The sequence below is a fragment of the Cavia porcellus genome, unplaced genomic scaffold (assembly GCF_034190915.1).
Source record: "Cavia porcellus strain 051 isolate PalLab524CR breed Dunkin Hartley unplaced genomic scaffold, mCavPor4.1 scaffold_30, whole genome shotgun sequence".
Taxonomy (NCBI): Eukaryota; Metazoa; Chordata; class Mammalia; order Rodentia; family Caviidae; genus Cavia; species Cavia porcellus.
This window is the reverse complement of record NW_026947513.1, coordinates 48,456,875-48,481,475: the sequence shown is the minus strand read 5'-3', so window position 1 is coordinate 48,481,475 and position 24,601 is coordinate 48,456,875. Positions and strand designations below refer to the sequence as shown.

General features: G+C 36.9%; 1 protein-coding gene across 2 annotated transcripts in view; it reads left to right on the top strand.

Moving 5' to 3' along the window:
- Window positions 1-12,307, top strand: part of Rassf6 (Ras association domain family member 6) — a 65,600-nt gene extending 53,293 nt beyond the window's left edge. For both annotated transcript variants that reach the window (XM_063240321.1, XM_063240320.1), the window contains exons 5-11: window positions 796-890; window positions 2,954-3,138; window positions 7,914-8,015; window positions 8,312-8,363; window positions 9,522-9,640; window positions 9,752-9,849; window positions 9,934-12,307. In XM_063240321.1, coding sequence (XP_063096391.1) covers window positions 796-890; window positions 2,954-3,138; window positions 7,914-8,015; window positions 8,312-8,363; window positions 9,522-9,640; window positions 9,752-9,849; window positions 9,934-10,009 — 727 coding nt within the window. In that variant the 3' untranslated portion in view covers window positions 10,010-12,307. The remainder of the gene's footprint in view (window positions 1-795; window positions 891-2,953; window positions 3,139-7,913; window positions 8,016-8,311; window positions 8,364-9,521; window positions 9,641-9,751; window positions 9,850-9,933) is intronic.
- Window positions 12,308-24,601: the final 12,294 nt, after the last annotated feature.

Sequence of the window (24,601 nt, the reverse complement as noted above, 5' to 3'; positions counted from 1 at the left end):
AAAAAAGTTGGGATATTTTTATATAATGGAGTAGTACTCAGCTATAAAGAATGATCACGTTGAGATATTTATAAATAAGTGGACGCAGTTTGAGACCATACTCATAAGCGAAATAAATCAAACTCATGTGTATAAATACCAAATCTTTCCCTAGTGTAAGAAATGGTAAGAATACATAAAAGTATGTGGTAATCATGATTCCCCATTATATTCCTTTGAAGCCTTATAATGTTTTCATTCATTAGTTGGAATGGTTTTATTCTGGGTTGTTTAATTTTATTGTCTGTGACAGTATGAACAGCTATTTTGAAGAAAAGAAGACATTATAATAGCGAGTGCTGGATTTAATATCTTGTTTTGAGGTCCCACCAAGCTTTCTGTCTCCATCAGTTTTATCATGTTGTATCTTATTGGATTTATTATATGTGATAGTATAAACAAAATTTTTATAGACAAGGAGATAATATAGTAACCATTGTTTGTTTTCTGTTAGTTGGTTCTGAATACCCTGTAACACTTTCACTTTTTAATGGTTTTACACTGTCTTGTTATGTTTGATACTATAGTATATGAAAGTATACTCTAATATTTCAAGGAAAGAGACACTATGGTAACTACTGTTATATCAGATTGTCTTGTGGTGAAACCCTATGTTACTTAAATTGTTCTGTTCTGACCTGTGTTGTTATGTCCTCTTTTATCTGAGTCTTTTTTTAAAATAAAACAATCTGAAATTTGCCATATGCTTTAATACAAATGGAATTGATGTTACTACCAAGATGTGTTACTTTTCAGAATGACACGCTGGGGAGAATTTGATGATCTTTATCATATAACTGACCTGGACAAAACCCTGATTGCAATGTCTGATACAAGGAATTCTCAGCATGGTTAGTATCAAAATCTTGTTAATGGGAAGACTTATTTTTTTAACCAGTATAAATCATAATTCCTAAATATCTGCCTTTTACACAGTACTACTTAATAAACTTTTGTTTTATATGCATACATCTTTTAAATCTCTTAGGAATACAGTCACTTAACTCATTATAGTGTCCATATGATGTTTAAGAACCTTATTTGGCTATATACAAATATATTAATTTTTTAAAAATTACATCATCACTTAGCTTTATTAGATTAGCTAGAATTAATGGTTTGAATATACTTTATATCCATAAAATTATTCAATATCTTTACAAGAATTGGTATACTTTATTATGCTCTTTAGTTTCATATGTTGGACCTACCTCTCTGACCTAATCCTGCCTCTTTTACAGAAGCTGAACGTTTTATGTAATATTTAAATATCACTGCTGCTCAGAAAGAAGCAGATACACTGATACCACTTTTATATTTGATAATTATTTCAATTTTCTTTAAAAGAGAAGTCTACTTAAATATAAAATTGTCTTAAGCTCTGCAGCATGTTACAATAGTTGTACTAGCAATGATGATGATAATAAGACTAATATGATTGGTAGCTGTAATTGACTAAAACACCACTCAGTGTTAAGAATGGTACTTTGTATTCTACATGAGTTTTTCCTATAATTCTTCTACATATCTATCAAAGGAGAAGCTGGTAGCTAAACTGTGGGTGGCACAGCGGGGTTCATGTACTAAACTGGGACTGTGATATTATCAAGAGAGATTCAGGCTTAATCAGGTATATTCTGCTGGCATTAGCTCATAAGTTCTTCTAATGTTTAATTCTGTTTTTGTTTCAAACAGTTCTCAATTATGCCTCTGTGCTGTCTCCATGAGCACTCAGACCCCACAACAAACATGATATTCCTCCAGAGTTCCTTCATCTTTGTCTTATGGGATCTTGACATCTTGTTATATACTGTGTAGGCTTTTTCATTTATCCCTGAAGATACCCATTATACCCAGAGGAATAACAAATCTTGGCACCAAAGATAAAAACTGATTTGTATTTAATTACCAGTGCTAGAGAAAGATGAAATATGATACTATTCTAGTTACAACAGAATAATATTTAAAATCCCAAAGTAAAATAGAACACAGATGCCACAAGATGGCCCTATTCTTACAGAAGAAAATACTTAATTGAAGAAATCAGAAAACGTACAGAAGGCAATTTTGAAACACATGGTAGCTCACCCATTTTCATTAAACACTCTGTGCCCACCTGAAGATAGCAGGTCAGGTCAATGCTGTACTATGATTGTAATATTCTAAAACCTGTTACAGAAATTGGGATGACACGGTAATCGAGTTTTGACTAGGAGTTTATGGATCATTGTTGAACACATATGCCCCAGTGGAAAAAATAGGATAGTGGTCAAGTAATGGGGAAAAATCATCACATCCCTGGAGTGTGTGAGAGAGAACAGTATGTATACTAGCAGACACTCGTACAAAGCATACTGCCACTCACAAAGTTGGGAACAAAATCACTTAAGGCTCTGCATACCACATAAATGATTTTGGCCCAATATTCAATTCTCAGAAAAGGTCCAATAACCTTGAAGCCAAAGTAAAACGAAGATCCTGATCTGATCCTATTACTTATAAACACTGTGTTTGTAAACAAGCTACATCAAATACTGTACTTAGCCTTGCCTGTGTGAGATCAGACTGATAGAATATCAGGTTTTTGCTAGCTGTAAGATTCTAAAAGTCTATACAACTTATCTCTCACCCCCAAGAAACTCAGATTGAAAGAATACTCAAACCCTAAACATAAGCTCATTGTGATCATTTCCTGAGACATAGTTCATTGGCAGAATTTGCTTTCCAGTAAATCTCAGACAAAGTTATATATAATATATATGAATATGGATATGTATTATCAAGTAGTAGACTGTAATGTTCTTAAACATCGTGACAATGGCAATAGTTCCAAAATTAATGAAAGTATACCTACCCAGGATGCAAGGAGATAAGCAGCCAAGTGATACTGGCTTTTAACTTTTATTCTTCCTAGACTATTTATCTTATCACAGCAGTACTCTAAAGCCATATGCAGATGAAGAGCCAGAATCCCCACTGCTCTATAGAACTATGAGTGAAGCTGCCCTGGTGAGAAAAAGAACAAAGCCTCCAGTGATGGACAGGAAAGATGAACAGATCCACAGAGCCTCCATTAATGGACACTTCTATAACCGTAAAGTGAGTCCCAATTCCACGAATGTGATCTAAATCATGTTTTTTGTACTAATGATACTGTATCACTCAGTTTAGTTTATAATTTAAAAGAGTAGTAACAGTGGTAGAATTTGTAGCACAAGCATTTTAGCTATCCTGTGTGTTTATATAATTTTAGATATTTTTTTCTTTCCCCTTCATTTTCCTTTTCCTCATTTTCCCTGAGATACTGTTTTTCCCCTTTGAGCAGATTCTTCTCTTTTCACTGTATTTATTGAGTTTTTTGTATCTTATGTAATCTTACTATTTCTTACACTAGGGAGACTATTTGGTATTTGCACATTGAGTTTATTTTTATTTATTTATTTTATTGAGTATGATCTTGCACCCATTTACTTCAATGTGATCATTCTTTATAGCAGAGTAATACTCCATTATATGAAAATACCGCATCCTTTTTATCCATTCCTCAGTTGATGGACACTTAGGTTGTTTCCAAGATCTGGCTATTACAAATTGTGCTGCTATAAACATGGGTGCACATATATCGCTGTGGTATAATATTTTTAGTTCTTCTGGGAATATTCCAAGAAATGGAATAGCTGGGTCAAATGGGACTTCCAATCCCAGCTTTTTGAGAAATCTGCAGACTGATGTCCACAATGGTTGCACCACTCTACACTCCCACCTACAGTGCAGAAGAGTTCCTTCTTCCCCACAGCCTCTCCAGCATTTGTTGTTGTTGGTTTTCTTGATCCTGGCCATTCTTTCAGGAGTGAGATGGAATCTCAATGTTGTTTTAAGTTGCATTTCTCTAATGACCAATGATGTTGAACCTGTTTTCCTGTATTTATTTACCATTCGTATTTCTTCATCTGAGAACTGTGTATTCATCTCAGATGCCCATTTTTGGAATGAGTCTTTGAATTTTGGGGATCTGATTTTTTTTAATTCTTTATATGTTTTGGACAGAAGTTCTTTGTCTGTAGGACAGTTCACCAAGATTTCTTCCCAATTTGTGGGTTTTCTTTTCACTGTGCTGGAAATTTCTTTCAACATGCAAAAACTCCTTAATAGGACATGATACCAATTGTTGATTCTGTGAAGTATTTCACATGGTCATGAATTCTCTACCTACTTCAAGATTTATATCTAGTTTGTCTTCCAACAAATTTAGTGTTTGTGTTTTAATATTTAGATCTTTGATCCATTTAGACTTTAGTTTAGTACATGGTGTTAGGCATGGATGTAATTTTAGTTTTCAGCATATGGAGAGTCAGTTTTTCCAGCACCGTTTATTGAAGAGACTTATCTTTCTTCCAGTGGACGTGTTTGGCCCCTTTTTCAAAGATAACATGGCTGAGTGTGTTTGCAGTTGTTGTATCTTCTATTCCATTGATCTTCAGGTTTGTTTGTATTCCAGTACCATGCTGATTTTATTACAGTAGCTTTGTAGTATAACTTCATGTCAGGGATTGTGATGCCTCCTGCCTTGCCTTTGTTGCTTAGAATTGCCTTTGCTATTCTAGGTCTCTTCTCATTCCAGAAGAATTTTAGGAGTGATTTCTCTAGATCTGTGAGGTTATGCTAGTGGCATTTTGATTGGGAGTGCATTAAATCTCTATAACAATTTTGGGAGAATGGCCATTTTCACAATATTTGTTCTTCCTATCCGTGAACAAGGGATGTTTTTTCATTTCCTGAGGTGCTCTTTTATTTTGTTTTTAGGGTATTATGATTTTCCGTGAGTAGATCTTTCACTTCTTTTGTGAGATTAATTCCCAGATATTTCATTTTGTTGGAGGCTATTGTGAAGGGTGTGGCTTCTCTTAGTTCTCTCTCAGTGGTTTTGTTGTTAGTGTATAGGAATGCTATTGATTTTTGAGTGTTGACTTTAGACGCAAAAATTCTCAATAAATTTTTGGCAAACAGGATGCAGCAAATCATGAAGAAGATTATACACCATGACCAAGTGGGATTCATCCCAGGAATGCAGGAATGGTTCAACATATGCACATCAATAAATGTAATCCACCACATCAGTAGAGCCAAAAATAACCCACATTTTCATTTCTATAGATGCAGAAAAAGCTTTTAATAAAGTCCAACACTTATTCATAATAAAAACCTTACAGAAAATTGGTATATATGTTCTTACCTCAATATGATAAAAGTCATCTATGACAAACCAACAACCAGCATCATATTAAATGGCCAAAAACTAAAAGCCTTTACTCTAAAATCAGGAACAAGACAAGGATGTCCATTATCACCATAGCTATTCAGTATAGTGCTGGAAATACCAGGCAGAGCAATTAGATAAGAGAGAGAAATAAAAGGAGTAAGAATAGGAAAAGAAGTTAAATTATCATTATTTGCAGATGATATGATACTCTACATAGAAGACCCCCAAAACCCCATTGAAAGACTCCTAGGTATAATAAACTCAGTAATGTAGCTGGATACAAAGTCAACACTTAAATGTGTTTCTTGTATACAGTATATCGATCCACTCTCCTTGTGTTTCTTTTTTTATTGATGAGTTGAGGCCACCTACATTAATGGTTACAACCAGCTTGCATTGGTTTGGCTCTGCCATGCTATCTTTCTGCTGTTGGCCCTCCACTTTTCCCTTTCATTCAGTTGCCTGTCCTGTTTGGTGATCCTCCTCTGCTGCTGTTCCTGGAACCGTGGTCATCTTTATGTCTTCCTAGAATATCCTTTAGCACTCTATGTAGGATTAGTTTGGTAGTCATGAATTCTTTCAGTTGTTCTTTGTCATGGAAGTATGTCGATGTCGCTTCTGGCCGGCAGGAAGGACACACGACAAAGTCTGGTAGTGGACAACCTTTTCTTTTTATTTTCCTTCTCCGTACAGCCTGCCCTGGGACCGCTCCCAACTGAAGCCTCCTTTGGTCCGCTCCCCGCGGCTCCTTTTGGGCTTCACTCCGAAGCCTCTATCGGTCCGCTCTCCGCGGCTCCTTTTGGGCTTCCACTTCCGGGCTTCTACCTGGCTTCTACTTCCGCCCAGGGGTGGCACCGGTATATATACGGGTACAGTGTCCAATCATGTTAAAGTAAGCAAGGCAAGCTGATTGGCTAACATCATCAGTTGCCAGGCAGACTGTATTGTTGAGCGGGTTGTTTACGTGGTAAGCAGGAAACTAACATATTCGATGGGAGGGGTAATCTACCTCAGGCTTTGCTCTTTACCACAGGCCGCACGTCCGCCAAGTAAGGCGAACTATCACAGACGCGGCTCCCAACAGAAGTATCTTATTTTGCCATCAATTTTGAAAGATAGTTTTTTAGTGTACATCACTCTGGGTTGGAATTTTTCTTTCAGAATTTGAAACACTTGACTCCAAAGTCATCTTGATTGGATGGTTTGTGTTGACAAGTCTACCATGATTCTGATTGATGTTCATTGTTAGGTGATCTGTCTCTTTTCTCTAACAGCTTTTAATATTCTATTCTTGTGCTCAATTTCTGGGGTCTTGATTATTACATGTCTGGGTGTAGATTTACTTTGGTTTTGGCTAGTTGGAGTTGTATATGCCTCACTTCTATGTATGCCAGATCCTTTTCCCATGTTTGGGAAATTTTCTGCTATTCCTTTTGTATATAGCCTTTTAATTTCACTTGTGTTGACCCCTGCCTCTTCGCTGATACCTATCAGTGTTATATTATGCTGCTTTGCATCATCTTGCAGGTGTTGAATTGTTATTTCCAGCTACCTTGTTATTTTTAAGAGATCTTTCCTTTTGGGATAGCTAGATGCAATACTATATTCAAGCTTTAAAAGTTGGTCTTCAGTCTCTTTCAAGTGGTTTTGCAGCTCTCAATGACTTTTAATTTCCTGGATCTCTCTTTGAATCTGTTTCATGCATTGTAATTCCTTTCTATATTGTTCATTCAATATTGCCATAATTTTCCTGTGCTGGCCCACGGGGATATGTTTGTCTGATCCTCCCAGTAGGTGGTGGGAGGCCTTCAGTGGTAGCCCTACATGGGGCTTACCTGGCTGCATGTCCCTGCTCCTGCTGGCTGCCCACAGGAAGGAGCCTTCTGCTGGTGGCATGCAGCAGCTGCTGGCTCTCTCTGCCTGTGCTGGCTGCCCTCAGGAAGGACCATTCTAGTGGCAGTTCCAGATTGTTTTCTTACACCAATGGCATATACATACCGTAAATCTGTATCTGTATCTACATCTATCTTTATTTATAGTGATCTCCAGCTCAAGGCTCATTAATCTAACACTGCAATGAACCACCCCAAAACTCAACATCTGTACATCTGTATCTACCCCCTTTATGCTGAGTTTTGAAACACTTGGAGATTTCTCATATAAGTGAAACATGGAAAAAAAATCTTTATTTCATATAATTTCTTCTTTGTAAATGCACATCTCATTACATTCTTTTTTAGTTCTATTTAATGAGTAAAAGTTTTCCTTTTTTATGCTGTGCCACACATAGTTGTGTTTCTCCCCAGATGAGTGTCATGAGGTATACACATACTATCAGCTACTTACCTGTGTTATTCACATTGTTTTTGTTACTTTGAACATATGATGGTTGTATCATAGAACTTAAAATTAATTCTATTTATCACTGTTATGAGAATTAATAGTTTAGAATATCTTTGGTATATAGTTAGGTTTATATTAAATCAATAATTGCTTGAGAGTTGTATGAAATCCTTTGCAACATTTCTATAATTCTATATTTTGCTTACTTTACATTCACGATACTATATTAGTTTGATAGAACTTTAAGAACTTACAAGAATTTTTTCCCTAGACATCAATTTTCACCCCAGCCTTTGGATCAGAAACTAAAGTCAGGATAAACAGTAACATGAGAACTGAAGAAGTAATCAAGCAACTTCTCAAAAAATTTAAGGTAATTGGACATAATTTAACTACAGGCAAATAATTTCACTCTTCTGAAAAGACCAGTAAACATGTGAATATAAATTGGGTGTCTGTTCTGAAACATTCTTCCCTGTATATTGCATGTTACTAAATATGCCTTGAGAAATCACATTATTGCCAGCAGGGCAGAGAAAGTCTCACATCTGCAGGTGAAAAATGAAGTGAGCAAACATAGATGCATAATATCAGTATCCTGTCTTTGAAAACATCAGATGAAAACAAAAACAAGAAAAACATGTTTGTTCATTTTTTTCCCATTGACAGATTGAGAACAGCCCTCAGGATTTTGCTCTTTACATTATTTTTGCGACAGGAGGTAAGGAAGTTTTATCACTCTTTGTGCCTGGCTCTTTGTGTGGTGGCCTGTGGGGTTGAAAGAAGAGCAAATCACCTCATTTTGTAGGAGGAAAGGAATGAAGGATCAGAGAAAGGGGAAAGAGTTTTTCACTGTTTAGGGCTGCTGAGGTAGAACCTAGGAACTCACATATCACACACATACTCTACCAATGAAATGGTTTTACAATGCTAATCATATTCCTCAATTTCAGAGAGATAGCCTAAAAATAAGGTACCCTCGAAGACAATTTGTATTTTTGTAATGCACTCTACCACTAAGCTATATCTATTGCTTGGAATACGTGTTTTTAATCATCGTGCCAGATGATGGTGCAGCGGGTTTATAAAGTGAGAGATTGTGCTTTGTAATATCAAGGCTGAAACAAACTAAGGCTACTAAACCAAGTTAACATTAGACCTAGAGGACAAAAGAGGAATCTAGGGCATAATAAGAGGAGTAAACTGTCAGGGTTCTTTATTGCTTTGTAAATGGTAGGAGAATTAAAGCAATGAACTCTGACTTCATAGAAACAACAGTTTGTAATATCAGTCTAACTGCAACGCTGTTGAGTTCCAGACCCTCACTTCGCTTTTTTCCTTGGATAAGTCCATCCAGGGTCTGAGAACAGTATTGATGAGGGAAGAAGTAAGGAGTGGAGAAGAGAGCATGAGGGAAGAAGATAAATAACAGGGCACTGTTTTGTAATACTTCATTTTGGTATAATGCAGTCCTAGATGTGAGACCACTTTGACAGAATACCAGTACTTCTGTAATGGGAGTATTTATATGAAAACTTTAGGGAATTTGAGTTCTGGGAATATGCTAAATTTTCTTTTTCTATCTCATTTTTATAGCTGAATGGATAAGGTGCACAGATGAATGAAATATGAGATATTAAAAATACTGAAAACAGTGTTATGTAATTTCAGGCATCTGACATCCATTCGGTCTTGGAACATTACCCTAGATAAAGGAGGAAAGATGAATGACCATCTTTTCTTTGAGAAGTAGTTTTAATTGTTTTTGTTTTATATCTTGTGTTTCAAATAAGCTAAAAATAATATAAATCATAAAACATTTTTTTCTTTTCTTTTCTACAATGATCTCTTGACTGTGGTTTATTCTTTTTATCTGCAGAGCAGAGACAGCTAAAGAAAACAGACGTTCCACTATTGCAGAGGCTCCTACAAGGACCATCCAGAAGCAATGCTCGCATTTTCCTTATGGATAAAGACACAGAAGAAATTAGTAGTGATGTATGGACCTCGTTGCCCCAAATCTTTCTTTTCCTCTGCTTCCTCACTCAGCACCTTTCATAAATGTTCTGCTTGATTTTTTTTTTTTACTTTTGTTTTTGTCTTTTTCAGGTGGCTCAGTACATTAACTTCCATTTTTCTTTCTTGGAATCCATTCTTGAAAGACTAAATGAGGAAGAGAAAAGAGAGATTCAAAGAACAATAACAAAGTAAGTCAAGACTGTACATCTGGGCATAGGTTCAATGCACAAAATTTGTTCAATTTTTAATACTCTTCCTCTCCTCATTTTCAGATTCAATACAGAAAAAGTCATTCTACTAAAGTGTCTTCAAAATAAACATCCAGTAAAAACAGAGACGACAGTTTAGCAGTACAAGCCTCTATTGCTAAATCACTTTAAAAATATTAGAAAGATTTTACCCTTTGGTGAATTCATAAAGCCTACAGTTGCATTCACATATATATGAACTTAAATCTATAGAAAACAGAATGCCAAAAGAGCTGATTTCTCTTTTAAGGGATAGGTTAAGTAGAGTTCATAACTGAACTAAAATGAGATTAATTTAGTTTCAGTAACTGAAAATATCTTTGTTATTGTGTATACCAAGTATCTTCTTAAAAATTTTTTATTTAAAGAGAAAAAAAGCAAAACAGAAAAGAGGGTAAAAATAATAACAGAATTTTAAAAAAATAAACAGTAAGAAATCATTAGATGATAAATTACATATCATCCTCTTAGAAATTGTTGTCCAGGTTACAAAATTAAAGCATATAAAGTGGACATTGAAACAGTGAGACTGCAAACAGTTCTGTTCAATGATCCAACAAAAACTTAGTAATATGATTATCAATCCTATACAGTCATATCCTTTACAGCACTTTCTTTTCCTCTCTCTTTTATAATAGCAATTATACATTTTGGGTTTTATTACTTCTACATTTCTTATTTTCACCAAGTATCTTTTATAATAAAAAACGTGCAATTAATCTGAATTCAGGTGGCATCTTCAGATATCATACAGTTTCAACCTCTTTTAGCTTGAACTTAAAAAGAACTGAAACATCATCGGCCAACTTGGAAGTGACCAGAAGCTAATGCTTCCAGATCTTCAAATAAACAAGAAGTACATTTCTTATACCATCAACTCTCTACTGGCAACATGTCACAGCTCTAGCATTTTCATAAAATCTGTGATTATGTATGGGTCGATGGCTTTGAATGTAATACTAGAGATATCTTTACCTTGGAAAAGAAAAGATGATGGGTTCAGTTAAGAAATGCAAATTGTAATTTTCTCAACCTTGATCCTTTTCTTTCATTTTTCTCTGTTCTGATGATCACTTTCAACATTATGATTAAGCCCTTTAAAATCAGTTTAATTCCTTTTATTTATCCAAATGAATATACCAGAGAGACTTAATACATTGCATCTGCTACAATAATGTGGCCACAGATAACTTTTCTTTTAATTTAAAGAAAAAAATTATTGAAGACCTGAAAAAAAATTCCTGAAAGATTGACTTTGCAGAAAACTGTGTCACGCAATGCATTGCATTAATCATGTTAAAATGTACATTAGAAACACATACAAAACCATGAAACGATTCACCATTCTTCAGCAACCTGAAGTGACCCCTCCTGAGTACCATCAGGAAGCAGTGGGAAGCATTCTCGCCAGATCAACAAGAGTCAACAAGGGTTTGTTCCTCGTCTTTCTCTTGTACAAATGATGTATTTTGGAGCAATTAGCGTGTGAGTTGATGTTTGTTTTGTTTGATTTTAAACAGATACCTTTTTGTTGATGTGTGAACACAGGGGATAAAGCAGAATTGTGCAGCTGTGCCTGGCAGGGCATTTGGAGTTCTGTCCTTCCAGCACCTTGATTTTCTACAGACATTTCTCAAGCACTTGAGTTCTGTTAAATTCACTTTTATTGTTGTTTTTGGGTTTTTTTTTTTTTTTTTTTTTTTTTTTTAGTCTTTTTCCTTTTTATCGGTACCAGGGGTCGAACTTATGACTGCCGGCTTGCAAGGCAGGCAAGTGCCGCTGAGCTAAATCCCTAGCCCCATTTCTTTTCTTGTTTGTTTGTTTGTTTGTTTTAAATTCACTTTTAAAAAGCACTGAAAGAACAAAGTTATGCTACACCTGTCATCTATGATTCTACTTATAAATCTATATGAAAATAAAATTTTATGCAATGTTCTTCTATTCTCTAAGCTATTTCCATTAGCATTTCTTCTAGGCATAGTATTACTTTGCTTGATCAAATTACAAGTACTGAAAAATAAGGTTGTATATACTAAATCCAGTTGAAAGATTAACTTATTGTTATTTCTGAGAAGGCATAATTTTTTATTTTAATTTTAAAGAGGATAAAACTAAAAGCAAAATAATAAGAACAATGTTGGACCTCAAACACAAGACAGTAGGAAATTAACAATAGTCACTATATTTGACATCGTTATCCTCCAAATAGTTGTTCAGATTACCAGACACAGGCATGCAAAGTTAATCAAACAATATAAGCATTAAGTTGTTCTTTACCTCAGTTGGTATCATTCCAAAAACTTCAGGTGTGTGGCTTCTAATCTATTCTATGTCTGTATTTTCCTGGACTTGTTCAGGATGAGATATAGCATTAAAAAAATCAAATATAAGCTCTAAATTGTCTGTTTCCTTCATTGCTATCATTGAGAAAGTTCAAGTGTGTGACCTCCAACTTCCCATGTTGACGTCTCCTGGATTCCTTCCGGGAGAGCTGCGGCTTTGTCACCACACCTCCTGTGTTCCTCCCCACCAGCTGGTTGTTGAGTCCTGGGTACTGGCTTTATGCACTGGCTACCCTCCCTGTGGCACGGGGGACTGGGCAAAGCTGAGGTTCCCAGGGTGGCTGAGAGGGGCAGGGAAGCAGCCCACTCATGTTCCTCAATGAGATAAGGCCTTGCCAGGGTTGTGACTTCTTCCCTGGCCCAACGCCTACACAATTATTATTAATATGTGAAATATTCTTAAGACAACACCATTACTTTTCAATGTTATCAAAATCTAAACTAGATAAAAGTAATATATAAAATGGCTTTTCCTATCCTAGAAAAATTTAGTAAAAGATGCTTGTCTTTTTTATCTTTCATCAATTGATTAATAAGGAAATCATTTCACATCACTAAAATAAGCAGATGGAATAGTTAAAATTCAGTTCATTTATAAAGAGTTTAAGATAGTGCCAGTTACCATCCATAAACGTGACAGAAGATTATTCTTTAATATACTGAAAGTCTACAAAATACATAATAAAAAGCCTTGCATGGGAATGGAGGAACATAAATAGTATGAAAAGAACAATTGTGGAAGAAGTGCAAATGGCTATGAAGTATATAAATAGTTGTATCTTCACATGATCAAATGTATTAGTCTGTGTCCAACCAATAGACACAAACTATGCACTAATTTTAACACATAACACATTATTCTAGTTGTCTTAGTTACTTTTTACTCATCGCTGACACAAAATACCTGGAGCCCAAAGTTAGGAAAGGAAAGGTTTATTTCTTACAGTTTTTTGGAGGTTTCAGTCCATACTCGGCTCCAAGACAGGGAGGCATGGCGGGGCCGCAGTTCATGGTGGCTGCAAACAGCAAAGCAGAAACCAGCAAAAGAGAGAGACATGCCTCCTTCCAGCCATTACACTGTATGCTGGCTCCACCCCTTTGTGGGTGTAGCCCTGACACCATCAATCCAAGCACTAGACAATGGACCAATCACAAATGCACAATGCAAACTCATGAGACCTGGAGGCCACAGACATAAACCATGACACTGGTATAAAATATAATTATGAAACTCAGGCATGGTGGCACACATCTATAGTCTTAGCTACTTGGAAAGCTATGGCAGGAGAACTGGAAATTGGAAGCTAGCCTGGGCAATATGGTGGGACCTTGGCTCAAAATAAAATTTTACAAGGGCTGGGGATATTGGTTCAGTGGTTACTCTTGTTTTGTATGTGCAAGATCCTGGGTTCAACCCTCAGTACTGCAAACGGAAAAAAAATTATTAGTTTATAGGGTTGAACTCATCTTTAAGGAGGCAAACCTGAAAAAGGATGAAACATTTTCAAATTCACTAGAGAGGGTGAGGTTGCAGCCCACTGGATAGAAATTTGCTCATTGTTCAGGTCAGAACTGCAACTTGCCAGTGTGCAGGAACAACCCTCAGGGGTATGGACTGCTGAGCGTGCAGGGGGACTTGGAACTTTGTTAACAATGGGCACAAAGGTCAGGGGCACTTCTCTGGGTGCTGCTGGACTAGGAGCCAGAAGGGCCTCTTGCAGGAATCTCGTGTAACCGTGCATGAGTTGAGCTCAGGCATCTTCGATGCTGCACTGGACAAATGTCAGGAAGATACAAGATGGCCCGGCACAAAGGCCCCTCTGTGAGCCTGCACCTTGCTGAGATGTTTGCAGACTGAAGCCACTGAAGCTAAGCAACAGTCCTGCACTGAGACTCCAGGTTGTACCAAAAAGTTGAAGAAGCAGACTGGGGAACAATTGCTAAAGAAAGATGCAGGCTACTGACACCTAGTACTGGAGAAACCACTCTGGGCAGAGTAATGGAGGAGACCATCCTGTCTGCAGGAGCTTGGCCCAGCTTCTCTGAGAATCCACTTTGCCTTTCCACAGTGTGATTCCTGTGCCCTCTGCTGACATTGTATCTGCATGACATTGTATCAGCTGCAAAGGAAACACTTAAAGGGCTATGTTCATTCTCAGACCCAGCGACAAACTGAATTTGGGGCTGAGAGACAACATAATTAGCATGTCAACAAACATGCTAGTCTTTTATTACCTACTCAACAAATAACAAGATAGATAGTCCAATAACTGGAAGAAGTATAAATACAAGTTGATACTTTTTTCTTATAGACTATAGTAAGTTTATAATTCCATTTGTAGATTCTTATCATAAGGAGATAATCATAGATGTAAAGGCATTTGGCAATTATATGTACCATACTGTTATTTATTGTGATAAAATGAAGTAAAATACCTTCATATTCAAAAAATAGGAAAAGGGGGTAAAGGAGGAAACTCAGAACATTATTAGAATTTTATCTCCTGAAGTTTTACGGTACTAAATTCTTATATATCTAAATAATATGTACATACATATCACAAAGTATATACTATCCTTAAAGATTTATATGTGTGTTTATATGTATGTACACATGAATTTTTAATGCGTGCACACATAAAACATGTTAAAAGTTGTTAGGTCTAGCTTGTAGAATTACGGTTGATTCATTTGTTTCCAATTTTACTATATCAACTGTTCTTTAATGAATGTGTTAGTTTTTTAAACTGGGAAGTAGACTGTGATTTAAAAGTTGTGAACAAAAGGAAAGGATAAGGAATCAAAAAATAATGGAATTTGGATGTGCTTTATACATGTACCCGCTCCACAGGAGGAATGTAAACATTATGTGCTACAGACATCTACAGAAAAAGTAAGGAGACCCAAGAGAGGGAGGAGGAGGGAGTGAAGGGAAAGGGTGAAAAACAGGATTGGGCCAAGTTATATACATGAACCAGCTTCCTACAGGGAAGATAAATACATACACCACACTCATGTATTAATGAACTTTTGTATGCAAGTACAGAATTCTACTATAGGTTAAAGAAAGTTCAAATGAATTACTCAAATGACACATTAATGTCACTTGTGGTAATTAAAAATATACCCATAAAATCTTTGATAGTCACCCTTTCAAATGATAGAGCCCACTCTTCATTGCCAGTTATATTCATGAGGTTCAATGTGATGTTATATGGATATAGTGTGAGATATGGAAAGGTACTTAATATATCATCACTTCATGTCCTCTTTTAATAGCTAGGGACTACTAACATACAGAGGAAAAGAAAGAGACTGAAGTTTTGCAGACTGGATCTCAAAGTCACTGGTTTCTTCCTTACTGCTTGTTCTTGGATCACTTGCTTTGGGGAAAACCAACTGCCAGGGGCTGAGCAGCCCTGAGAAATGTCCCATTGATGAGGCCTGAGATGCTCTACCAAAAGAACATGGATCTGGGACCATCCATCAGCAGCTCAAGGAGAGGCTGCCTTGGTAGTGCATCTTCTACCCTCTGTCAAGCTTTCAGGTGACTGCACTCCTGGCTAATCAACTTGATGCAACTTCATGAGAGACTCTGAGCCAGAAACCACAGGGCAACCACTCCTGGATCCCTCATCTTCGCAAACTATGTAAGAGAAATGTTTTTTGTAATGTGCTGCTAAATTTTAAGATAACTGCTTACACAGAGCTGATAACTAATACAATTTTTGAGGTAAAAATCTATTTCAGAGTAATCTTTATATAATACAAGCCAAGTTTTGTCATAAAACATTTTCCTTATTTTAGTTGGTACAAATATCAACAGTTAGATATGCAAATTAATATATTATGCTTATTAATGATAGAAAACCTATAATATTCATTGCACACTGGCTGTACTTTGTATTGTCTTATGTATAGTATGTGCTCAATAAAAATCAAATAAATTAATTAGTAAATGAATGATCTGAAATATTTTTTTACAAAATTCCCTTTACAAATACACCTTTTCACAAATGTGATCCAGTAGGCAAATATATTTTTTTAAAAATATGCTACATAGTTTTCCCTTAATATGGGAATGTATTTTATTATTCATGGCTCTATGAAAAATATTCACTTGGACAGTGTTGTAAATGCAGTCTGATTTCAGTGTACTCACATTGGTTTTATAACTGAAGGAAAAGGAATTCATTTGCAAGGCAGTTGATAAAATGGAAAAGTAGCAGGTGTAACTATTAGATTGAGATATATACATGAGAAAGAAAGGTGAGATAGAATCCAATTAGGGGAGGTTGGAACCCTTCAATGACATCCACTTGACCTCTAAGTAAATAATAACTCTTACTTGATTAAGCTTCTTGAAATTGTCAATATTTGACCATAAAGGCAGAAATTTTACTTCTAATACCACTTGGCATTTGCTAGACACTATTTTAAGTTCTTGTATGTAATGACTTAATACTCAATATAATCTCATAAAAGTTTCTTTTAAATCCATTTTATAGGAAAATGAGCCAAGAAACATTAAGAGATTTGTTTGAACTTCATAAAAGAAATGGAAATTGAGCCTATGGAACCAGAATCCAAACTCTTAATATCCATGATCTATACCCTTTCCCCATACTAGTTTCTTTCTATCTGGCATTATTTTACATGTTGTCTTAGTTACTTTTTGCTCGTCACTGAGACAAAATACCTGATGCCCAAAGTTAAGAAAGAAAAGGTTTATTTCTTACATTTTTTGGAAGTTTCAGTCCGTACTCAGTTGGCTCCAAGGCAGGGTGGTGTGGTGGAGCCACAGTTCAGGTGGCTGCAAACAGCAAGGCAGAAACCAGCAAGAGAGAGACACACACCTTCTTCTTGCCATTACAATACATCCTGGCTCCACCCCTGGGCCAGTGCAGCACTCACACCCAATCCAAGTGCTAGACAATGGACCAATCACAAATGCATAATGCAAAGGCCTGAGGCTTGAGGGCCACTGACATAAACTATGACACATGTCCTAACATGTGAAATGGAAATGATAGTATAATCATCACTTAGCATCTAACAGGTTGAGTTTTAGGTCCCTCCTCAGGTACTGAGATAGAAGGATGCTCAAATCACTCAAGTAAAAAGGCATAGTATTTAAACATAGTCTACCACATCCTCCTGTATACTTTATCTCCAAATTATTTATAATATCTAAGTAATACAATGAAAATACCATGAAAAGAGTAGTTACATTGTATTGTTGAGAGAATAAAGACAAAAAGTCTGTATACATTCAGTACAATGTTTTCTAATGTTTTCCTTCCACAGTTCATTGAATCCACAGGAGCAGAGCATATATTTCCTTGGTTATTTGAATACTATATGTAGAAGCAAGTTCTCTGCATGTAAAAGGTATGATAAGTAGTCGCTATGTCATAAACCAGGTAGCACATGACCCACTGCTCCTTGTCATGTTTGTCTTCCACAAAGTCTTAGGACACACAGCTACTTCATTCTCGTCTTAAAATCAACCAGAGGGGTCACTCACATTCCTGGAAGCATGTTGACACATCTCTGTCTGTTGAAGCCATTCTCACTCTTTAGCCCTGGGCCGTGGTCCCCTCTTGCATGACATTTCCTGGTTTCTATGGCAATGTATTACCTCAAAGCCCTGTGTAGAGCCATCCCAGTCATGCTCTTGTGGGACCAGTAATTTGATATTTCCTTCTTATTATAAATTTTCATATGATCAAATCGTAGACTGATCAGTGATTTTGGTCTTAGTGTATTCATATTTGTGTTATTCCCTACAATAGCTAACACAATATATTAGATGCATTAGGTAGACAACAAATGAGTCTTCAATTTGATTTGTTAATCTATATGAAAATGTTGAAATTACTGGAACGAGGAAAACAATTATTCCATATTGAGTAAACAGAATTATAATGAGAATTAAAATTTCTTTTTCTCCAATCAAAATAATTCATTGATTTAGCAAACATTAAAATAGTACTGTTGATTTTGTTACACAAAAGAATCTGGCACAGCAGCTGGTTTCAACCTGGTGTGAGTCTGCTCCTTGCCTGCTCCTGGACTTAGGGGTCACCAAGGGTTGCCAAGTCTTCTTCATCAATCAGGAGGCCACGAGGACCACCTGTCATTGGTGGCAGAGCACCAATTTGCCTACTAGCTGGCAAGAAGTGTATACCTTTGAAGATGCAAGATACTATATGGAGTGCTACTGCTTTAACCTTCTGGGTGATGTCATGAGACAGTTTCTTGAGTGGCAGTAACAAATCAGCCTATCCATGATTTGAAATACAGCCCTAGCAAATAACAACTTGGGGTAAAAACAGGACAGATGTGGATACCTAGGACTCAGGAAGGATCTGATAGGAAAATTGGAGCCTACAGAGAAGTTGAAAAGACAGAGCTCAATGCAGAAAAAGAAAGGGCAGTCCGCACTTTCTCCCTGGCTCATAGCTTGTGGTGTGAGAAACGAATCTGCAGAGACACAGTGAAAGTGATTGACTTCAGAGGCCTCCAGGGAGAAACACACCCATGGGGCAAGGCAGTGGATGACCCATAGAAGGCGTGAATGACGCCAGCCCAGGTGACTACCATGTCCCTAGAGAGAGTCCCTGATCAGACCCCACTTTTGGGAGTGGCCCATAGCCCGGAACTCTGAATAGCCTCAGGTTGGCTTCATTTCAGGACTCTCAATGTTAAACTCTCATTGATACTGGGTGAAGCTTGCTGGAATTATCAAGCATGGATCTGGCCTCCTGACTGCCTCCTTTTCTACCAGCAAGAGCAGAGTCATGCCTTGAACTGGACACTGCCACGAAACGGTAGACCCCACAAGGTAACCACTGGTTTGAAATCACAGATAATGTTTTTCTTTGCTTTCAGTTACTTTTAAAATTTTTATCTGTTTTTTATGAGTATTTTTGTTTCATAAGAGTACATGTTATAATTTTTTGTTTTGTTTTATCCTATATATTTTCATTCTTTCCTTCTGTCTTCTTCACCAGAATACTGAAGCAATGTTTATCCTTCAGCTTTTAATTTCTTTTTCTTCTTTTGTCTATTTTTCCCTCTTCTCTGGGGTAAAATCTCTCTATTTAGTGGATATTTACTGCATATAATTTCTGATTACTTAGATTTTATTATATAAGTCTTGTGGTTAAAGGTAGCAAATTATTAGTTATCAAAGTTTGTCATTTTTCAGTCTGTTTGATGCTATTATTATTGCTGATTGTATACTTTAGCAAAGGTAATATAGCTGCTATGATCAACTGATATGATCTAGATTGTTGGGGGACATAAACAATACTATAGTCCAGTGCCAAAGAACTAGGTGCTAAGCCAAACAGGCTGCAACTTTTCATTCTTAATAAACAGAAGAGGCAGGATCTTGGGATAGAGTCAAAAGCCAAAAGCCAGGAGCAGAACAAATACCAGAGAGCAGAAAGTTATGAAAAGTTCTTAGGAGGGATGAAGAAATATATGAGTTCAAAGAGGACATGAACCAAATATTTTCAGCAATAACACTCAATATACCCATGGTGAATTTTAGGGAAACAGGTAAAAAATTAGATGAGCTAACATAGCTAGTTCAATATATATATATATATATATATATATATATATATACACACACACACAACTTTTAAAAGGACCTAGAGAAAACAAAAAATTACATATAGAGATAAACCAACAAGAATCACAGTAGGCTTCTCAGCACGAACCCAGAAGGCCAGAAGACCTAGGAGTGAAGTATTTCAAACACTAAGGCAAATAATTCTCAACCCAGATTAATTTACCAGCAAAGCTATCCTTCAAAATAGATGGAGAAATAAGGTATTTCCATGAAAAAGACCAACTCAGAGGATATATGAGTACTAAACCATATATAGAGAAAATAATCAAGAATATTCTCAATAGAAACATAGAGTTGGACACACACAAAAAGAGGAAACTAATGAGGTCAGTGGGTAAACAACAACAAAAAAGGCACATAAAACAAATGCTATGTCAACAGGTAAGACAATGATAGTAAATAACCAACACATCTCAGTGATGATCAATGTAAACCGCATCAACTCTCCAAAAGAAATATAATCTAACAATCTGTTGCATCCAAGAAATCCAATGAATTCAAAAAGATACAGACTAAAAACTAAAGGATGGAAAACATTTCATGCACCAGGACCTCAAAAACAAGCAAGGGTGGCAATTCTGTCAGGGATGATAAATGTTAAGTTAAAACTGATTAGAAGACACAAAGAAGGTCACTACACACTAGTTGGGAGAACAATTTAAGAAGAGATAACATTGATAAACATGCATTAAATATTGGAGAACATATCTTCATTAAAAAACAGGTGAAATTAAATGATCAAATAAACACTAATGCAGTCATAGTAGAAGACTTAAAACCCTACTCTCCCAAAAAGACACATCAATTCAACCAAAAGCTAATGAAGAAATTTCAGAGCTGAGCCACATCCTTGAACATATGGACTTAATGGATATATACAGAATATTCCACCCTTCTACAACACAGTACACATTCTTTTCAGCAGTACATGTAACTCTTTCCAAAACAGATCACACATTAGGCCACAAATCTTGTTTAAGCAAATATAAAAAAATTAAAATTACCCCATGCATACTATCTAACCACTGAGCAATAAAAATAGAAATCAACAACATACAAAAATTTGGAAAAGGCAAAACCTCCTGGAAAATTAACAGCATGCTCCTGAACAAACAATTGGTCACAAAACAAATCAGAAAAGAAATTAAAAACTTTCTGGAAGTTAATGACAATGACTATACAATTCAACAAAATCTCTGGAACATTTTTAAAGCAATTCTAAAAGAAAAATTCACTGCAGTTCATGCTTACATTGGAAAAACATAGCAATCTCCAATAAATAACCTTATGAAAAATCTTAAGATACTTGCGAAACAACAGCAGCCCAAGACCAAAACTAAGGAGAGAAATTGTAAAGATGAGAATGGAAATTAATGAAACCAAGACTAAAATAAAACCATAAAACAAATCAATGAAGCAAATAGCGGGTTCTTTGAAAGAATGAATAAAACACACAACCCTTAACGAGACAATAAATTAGCAAATTTCGAAGAAATGGACAAATGCCTAGATACATATCAACTACTAAAACTAAGCCAAGAAGACATAACTATGACAACCTAACCACAAGCAATGAAATTGACTCAGTAATTAAGAATCTACCAACTAAAATAAAAGCCCAGGTTCACTAGTAGGTTCACTGCTGAATTCTACAAAACCTTTAAGGACACTATGTTGTAAATATTCCTCAAGCAGTTCAAAAAACTGAATTGCATAGAGCACATCCAAATTCATTTATATAATCCAGTATCACTCTGATCCCAAAGCTAGCTAAAGAGAATTACAGGCCAATCTCCTTAATGAACATAGATGCAAAAATTCTCAGTAAAATATTAACAAATAAAATGTAGCATATTTTCAAAAGGCTGACACATCATGATCAAGTAGAGTTCATTCAAAGATGCAAGATGGTTCAACATACTTTAGTCTATAAATATAATACCTCACACAAACAGGAGCAAGGTTAAAGAACACATGTTTACACCAATAGTTGCAGAAAAGTCTTTTGACAAATTCTAGCACCCCTTCATGATAAAACACTGAAGAAAACAGGTATAGAAGGACTATACCTGAATATGATAGAAGCCATCTACAAAAAACCAATAGCCGGTATATGCAAATAGGAAAAAAATGAAAGCATTTCCCCCAAAATCAGCAACAAGATAAGGATATCCAGTATCACCTCTGCTATTCAACATACTACTTGAAATATTAGAGAAAAGGCTGAGGATTTAGCTCCGTGGCATAAGCACCTACCTGGCAAGCGTGAGGTTGTGAATTCGATCCCCAGTTCCAAAAACTAAATAAATAAATAAATCACTAGAGACAGTGAGGGAAAAAGAGTAAAAAATTAAAATTGAAAAAAAAAAAAACATTGTAAAACCAAGCAACCAGCCCCCCTCCCTGGTAAGCAGCCATGAGCCTACTGGCACGTGGGCTGAGAACCAAGCATTCTATCCTCCATCCTCCCTACCCTTAGCAAATGGGAGCCAGAGGTCTGAACATCTTTGGGGAGGTTGACCATGTGCAATATAGCAAATAGGGAGTGTTTCCTTCTACCAACTCTTTGAAGGCAAATATGGTTATTACTGTTTTGCTTTGCTCTGATTAATTATATTGCTCTATTCAATATTCTATTTTGTTAAGTTCTAAAATGTTCTGTATTTGGTTTGATTTGGCTATAGCTGTTTGAAAGAACAACTATTGTGAGGATGACAAGGTATACTATGGCACCTGTTACTGTTATCCTGGTAACCTGTTGTGACATTATGTACCAATTTCACTGTACTGTCTCAATTGGCTCTGTTCTGTCATCTGTTGTATTTCACTACCTTCAAAATAAAAATAAAATTAGATCCGGGAGAACGTGGCAGACAGATAGCAGATACTATGGAGGCTCTCTGAAAGGCTTGGTTCAGAAGTCAGGAATGGTGCGGACTAAGGAGACATAAGCCAGTAGAGATATGCTCTGCTGACTCAGGAACGAACTGGGCTGAGAGAAACCAACTTGGAATGCAGTCCTGGTGCTAAAACAGGAACAGAAAAGCCTCAGTGTGGAGGCTAGCCCCCGCGCCATTGGAAGCCGCGATTTGGGTTTCCTGCCGCATCGCGGCTGGCTGCCTCTACATCGGCTCAGCAAGGAGAGAGACGCGCAGAAGCTCTGAGAACGGGAGTCTGCGAACGGAGTCGAAAACAGGACGGACAGGGAGGCGTACACTGACTTGTGGTGAGGTGAGTGAGAGAAACTGACACTCTACCACAGTTTGACTCCAGCGGAGGACTTTCTGGGCTCCGGCAGTCCTGCGGGAGCAGGGTGCGGTGGCGACTCCAGCCACACATTCCCCTCTCGGACGGGATTGGTGAAAAGTGCATGGCCTGCGTGACACTGCTGGCAGACTCGGTAGGCTAACCCAACCCAGATCCCAGAGCCTGACAGTGGCCCGGCGGGATGACTCCCGCGTAGGCTGCCTAGTCCGTAACTCCCTGGTGCGCTGCGGTGGGCGGGACACCTAGCCAGTGCAATTCGATCAGGCTGTGGCTGACAGGGAGGGAAGCTGGGCCTCCTATGTAAGCTTGCATTATAAGGAACAGAGAATATGGGAAAAGGCAGCAACAAGAAAGGCTCCTCGGCCCCCAATTCTGAGAAACAGGCAATAGCGGACACCGCACCAATAGACATAAAGCGCCATATAGAGAGCCTCATAGACCAATTCAGGAATGAAGTTATCAACGACCTGAAGCTAGAAGTATGCAGAATAGTTAGAGAAATGTTAAGCACCACCCAGGAAAAAACAGATGGTGGAATGGAAGAACAGAAAAAGAGGGGAGAATTGTTTGATGGAGAAAACAGAGGAGTACGTGAAGCAGGTTCAAAGGGACTATCAAGAAACTAAGAAGTCTATCCAAGACTGGCATAACAGCTTGAAAGAAACTAAGGACAGACTATCTGAACTGGAGGGCAGACTTGTAATATGGGAGAATGAAATGAAAAACTTCTTAAAAACAACAAAGAAACAAACAGCAATAATACAAAGACAAGAAGATGATAAGAGGAGCCATAACTTAAGGATTAAGAACATAAAAGAAGAAGTAGGGACACAAACAAGTGAACTACAAAAGCTACTCACAGAAATAATCCAGGAGAATTTTCCTAATTTAGCAAAAGGTAAAGATACTCAGATGTATGAGGCATACAGGACCCCAGCTACCTACAACCCAAACAGGGCAACACCCAGGCATATAATAATAAAAATTCCAGAAATTCAATACAAGAACAGAATATTAAAAGCTGTCAGACACAAGAAACAGACCACTTACAAGGGAACACCCATCAGAATTACAGCAGATTTCTCTACACAAACCATCAAATCACGAAGAGCACAGGGGGAAATAATTCAAGCTTTGAAAGATAATAATCTCCAGCCAAGATTGAGATATCCTGCACAACTGTCCCTGGAAATTGATGGAAAAACAAGGTGCTTCCAGGATAAAGAGGAACTGGGGGAATTTGCAACCACCAATTTAACTCTACAGAAAGTATTGCAGGATATTCTAAAAAAAGAAAAATACAAAGAACCCAGAAATAGTGGCGGGGAGGCCACAACGAATGGAGCAGAGAACAAAATGAAGAAGACAAACTGACAGCTACTGACAGAAAAAGAGCTCAACAGAAATGAGACAGAGAAGATTGGATGATAGGAACAGC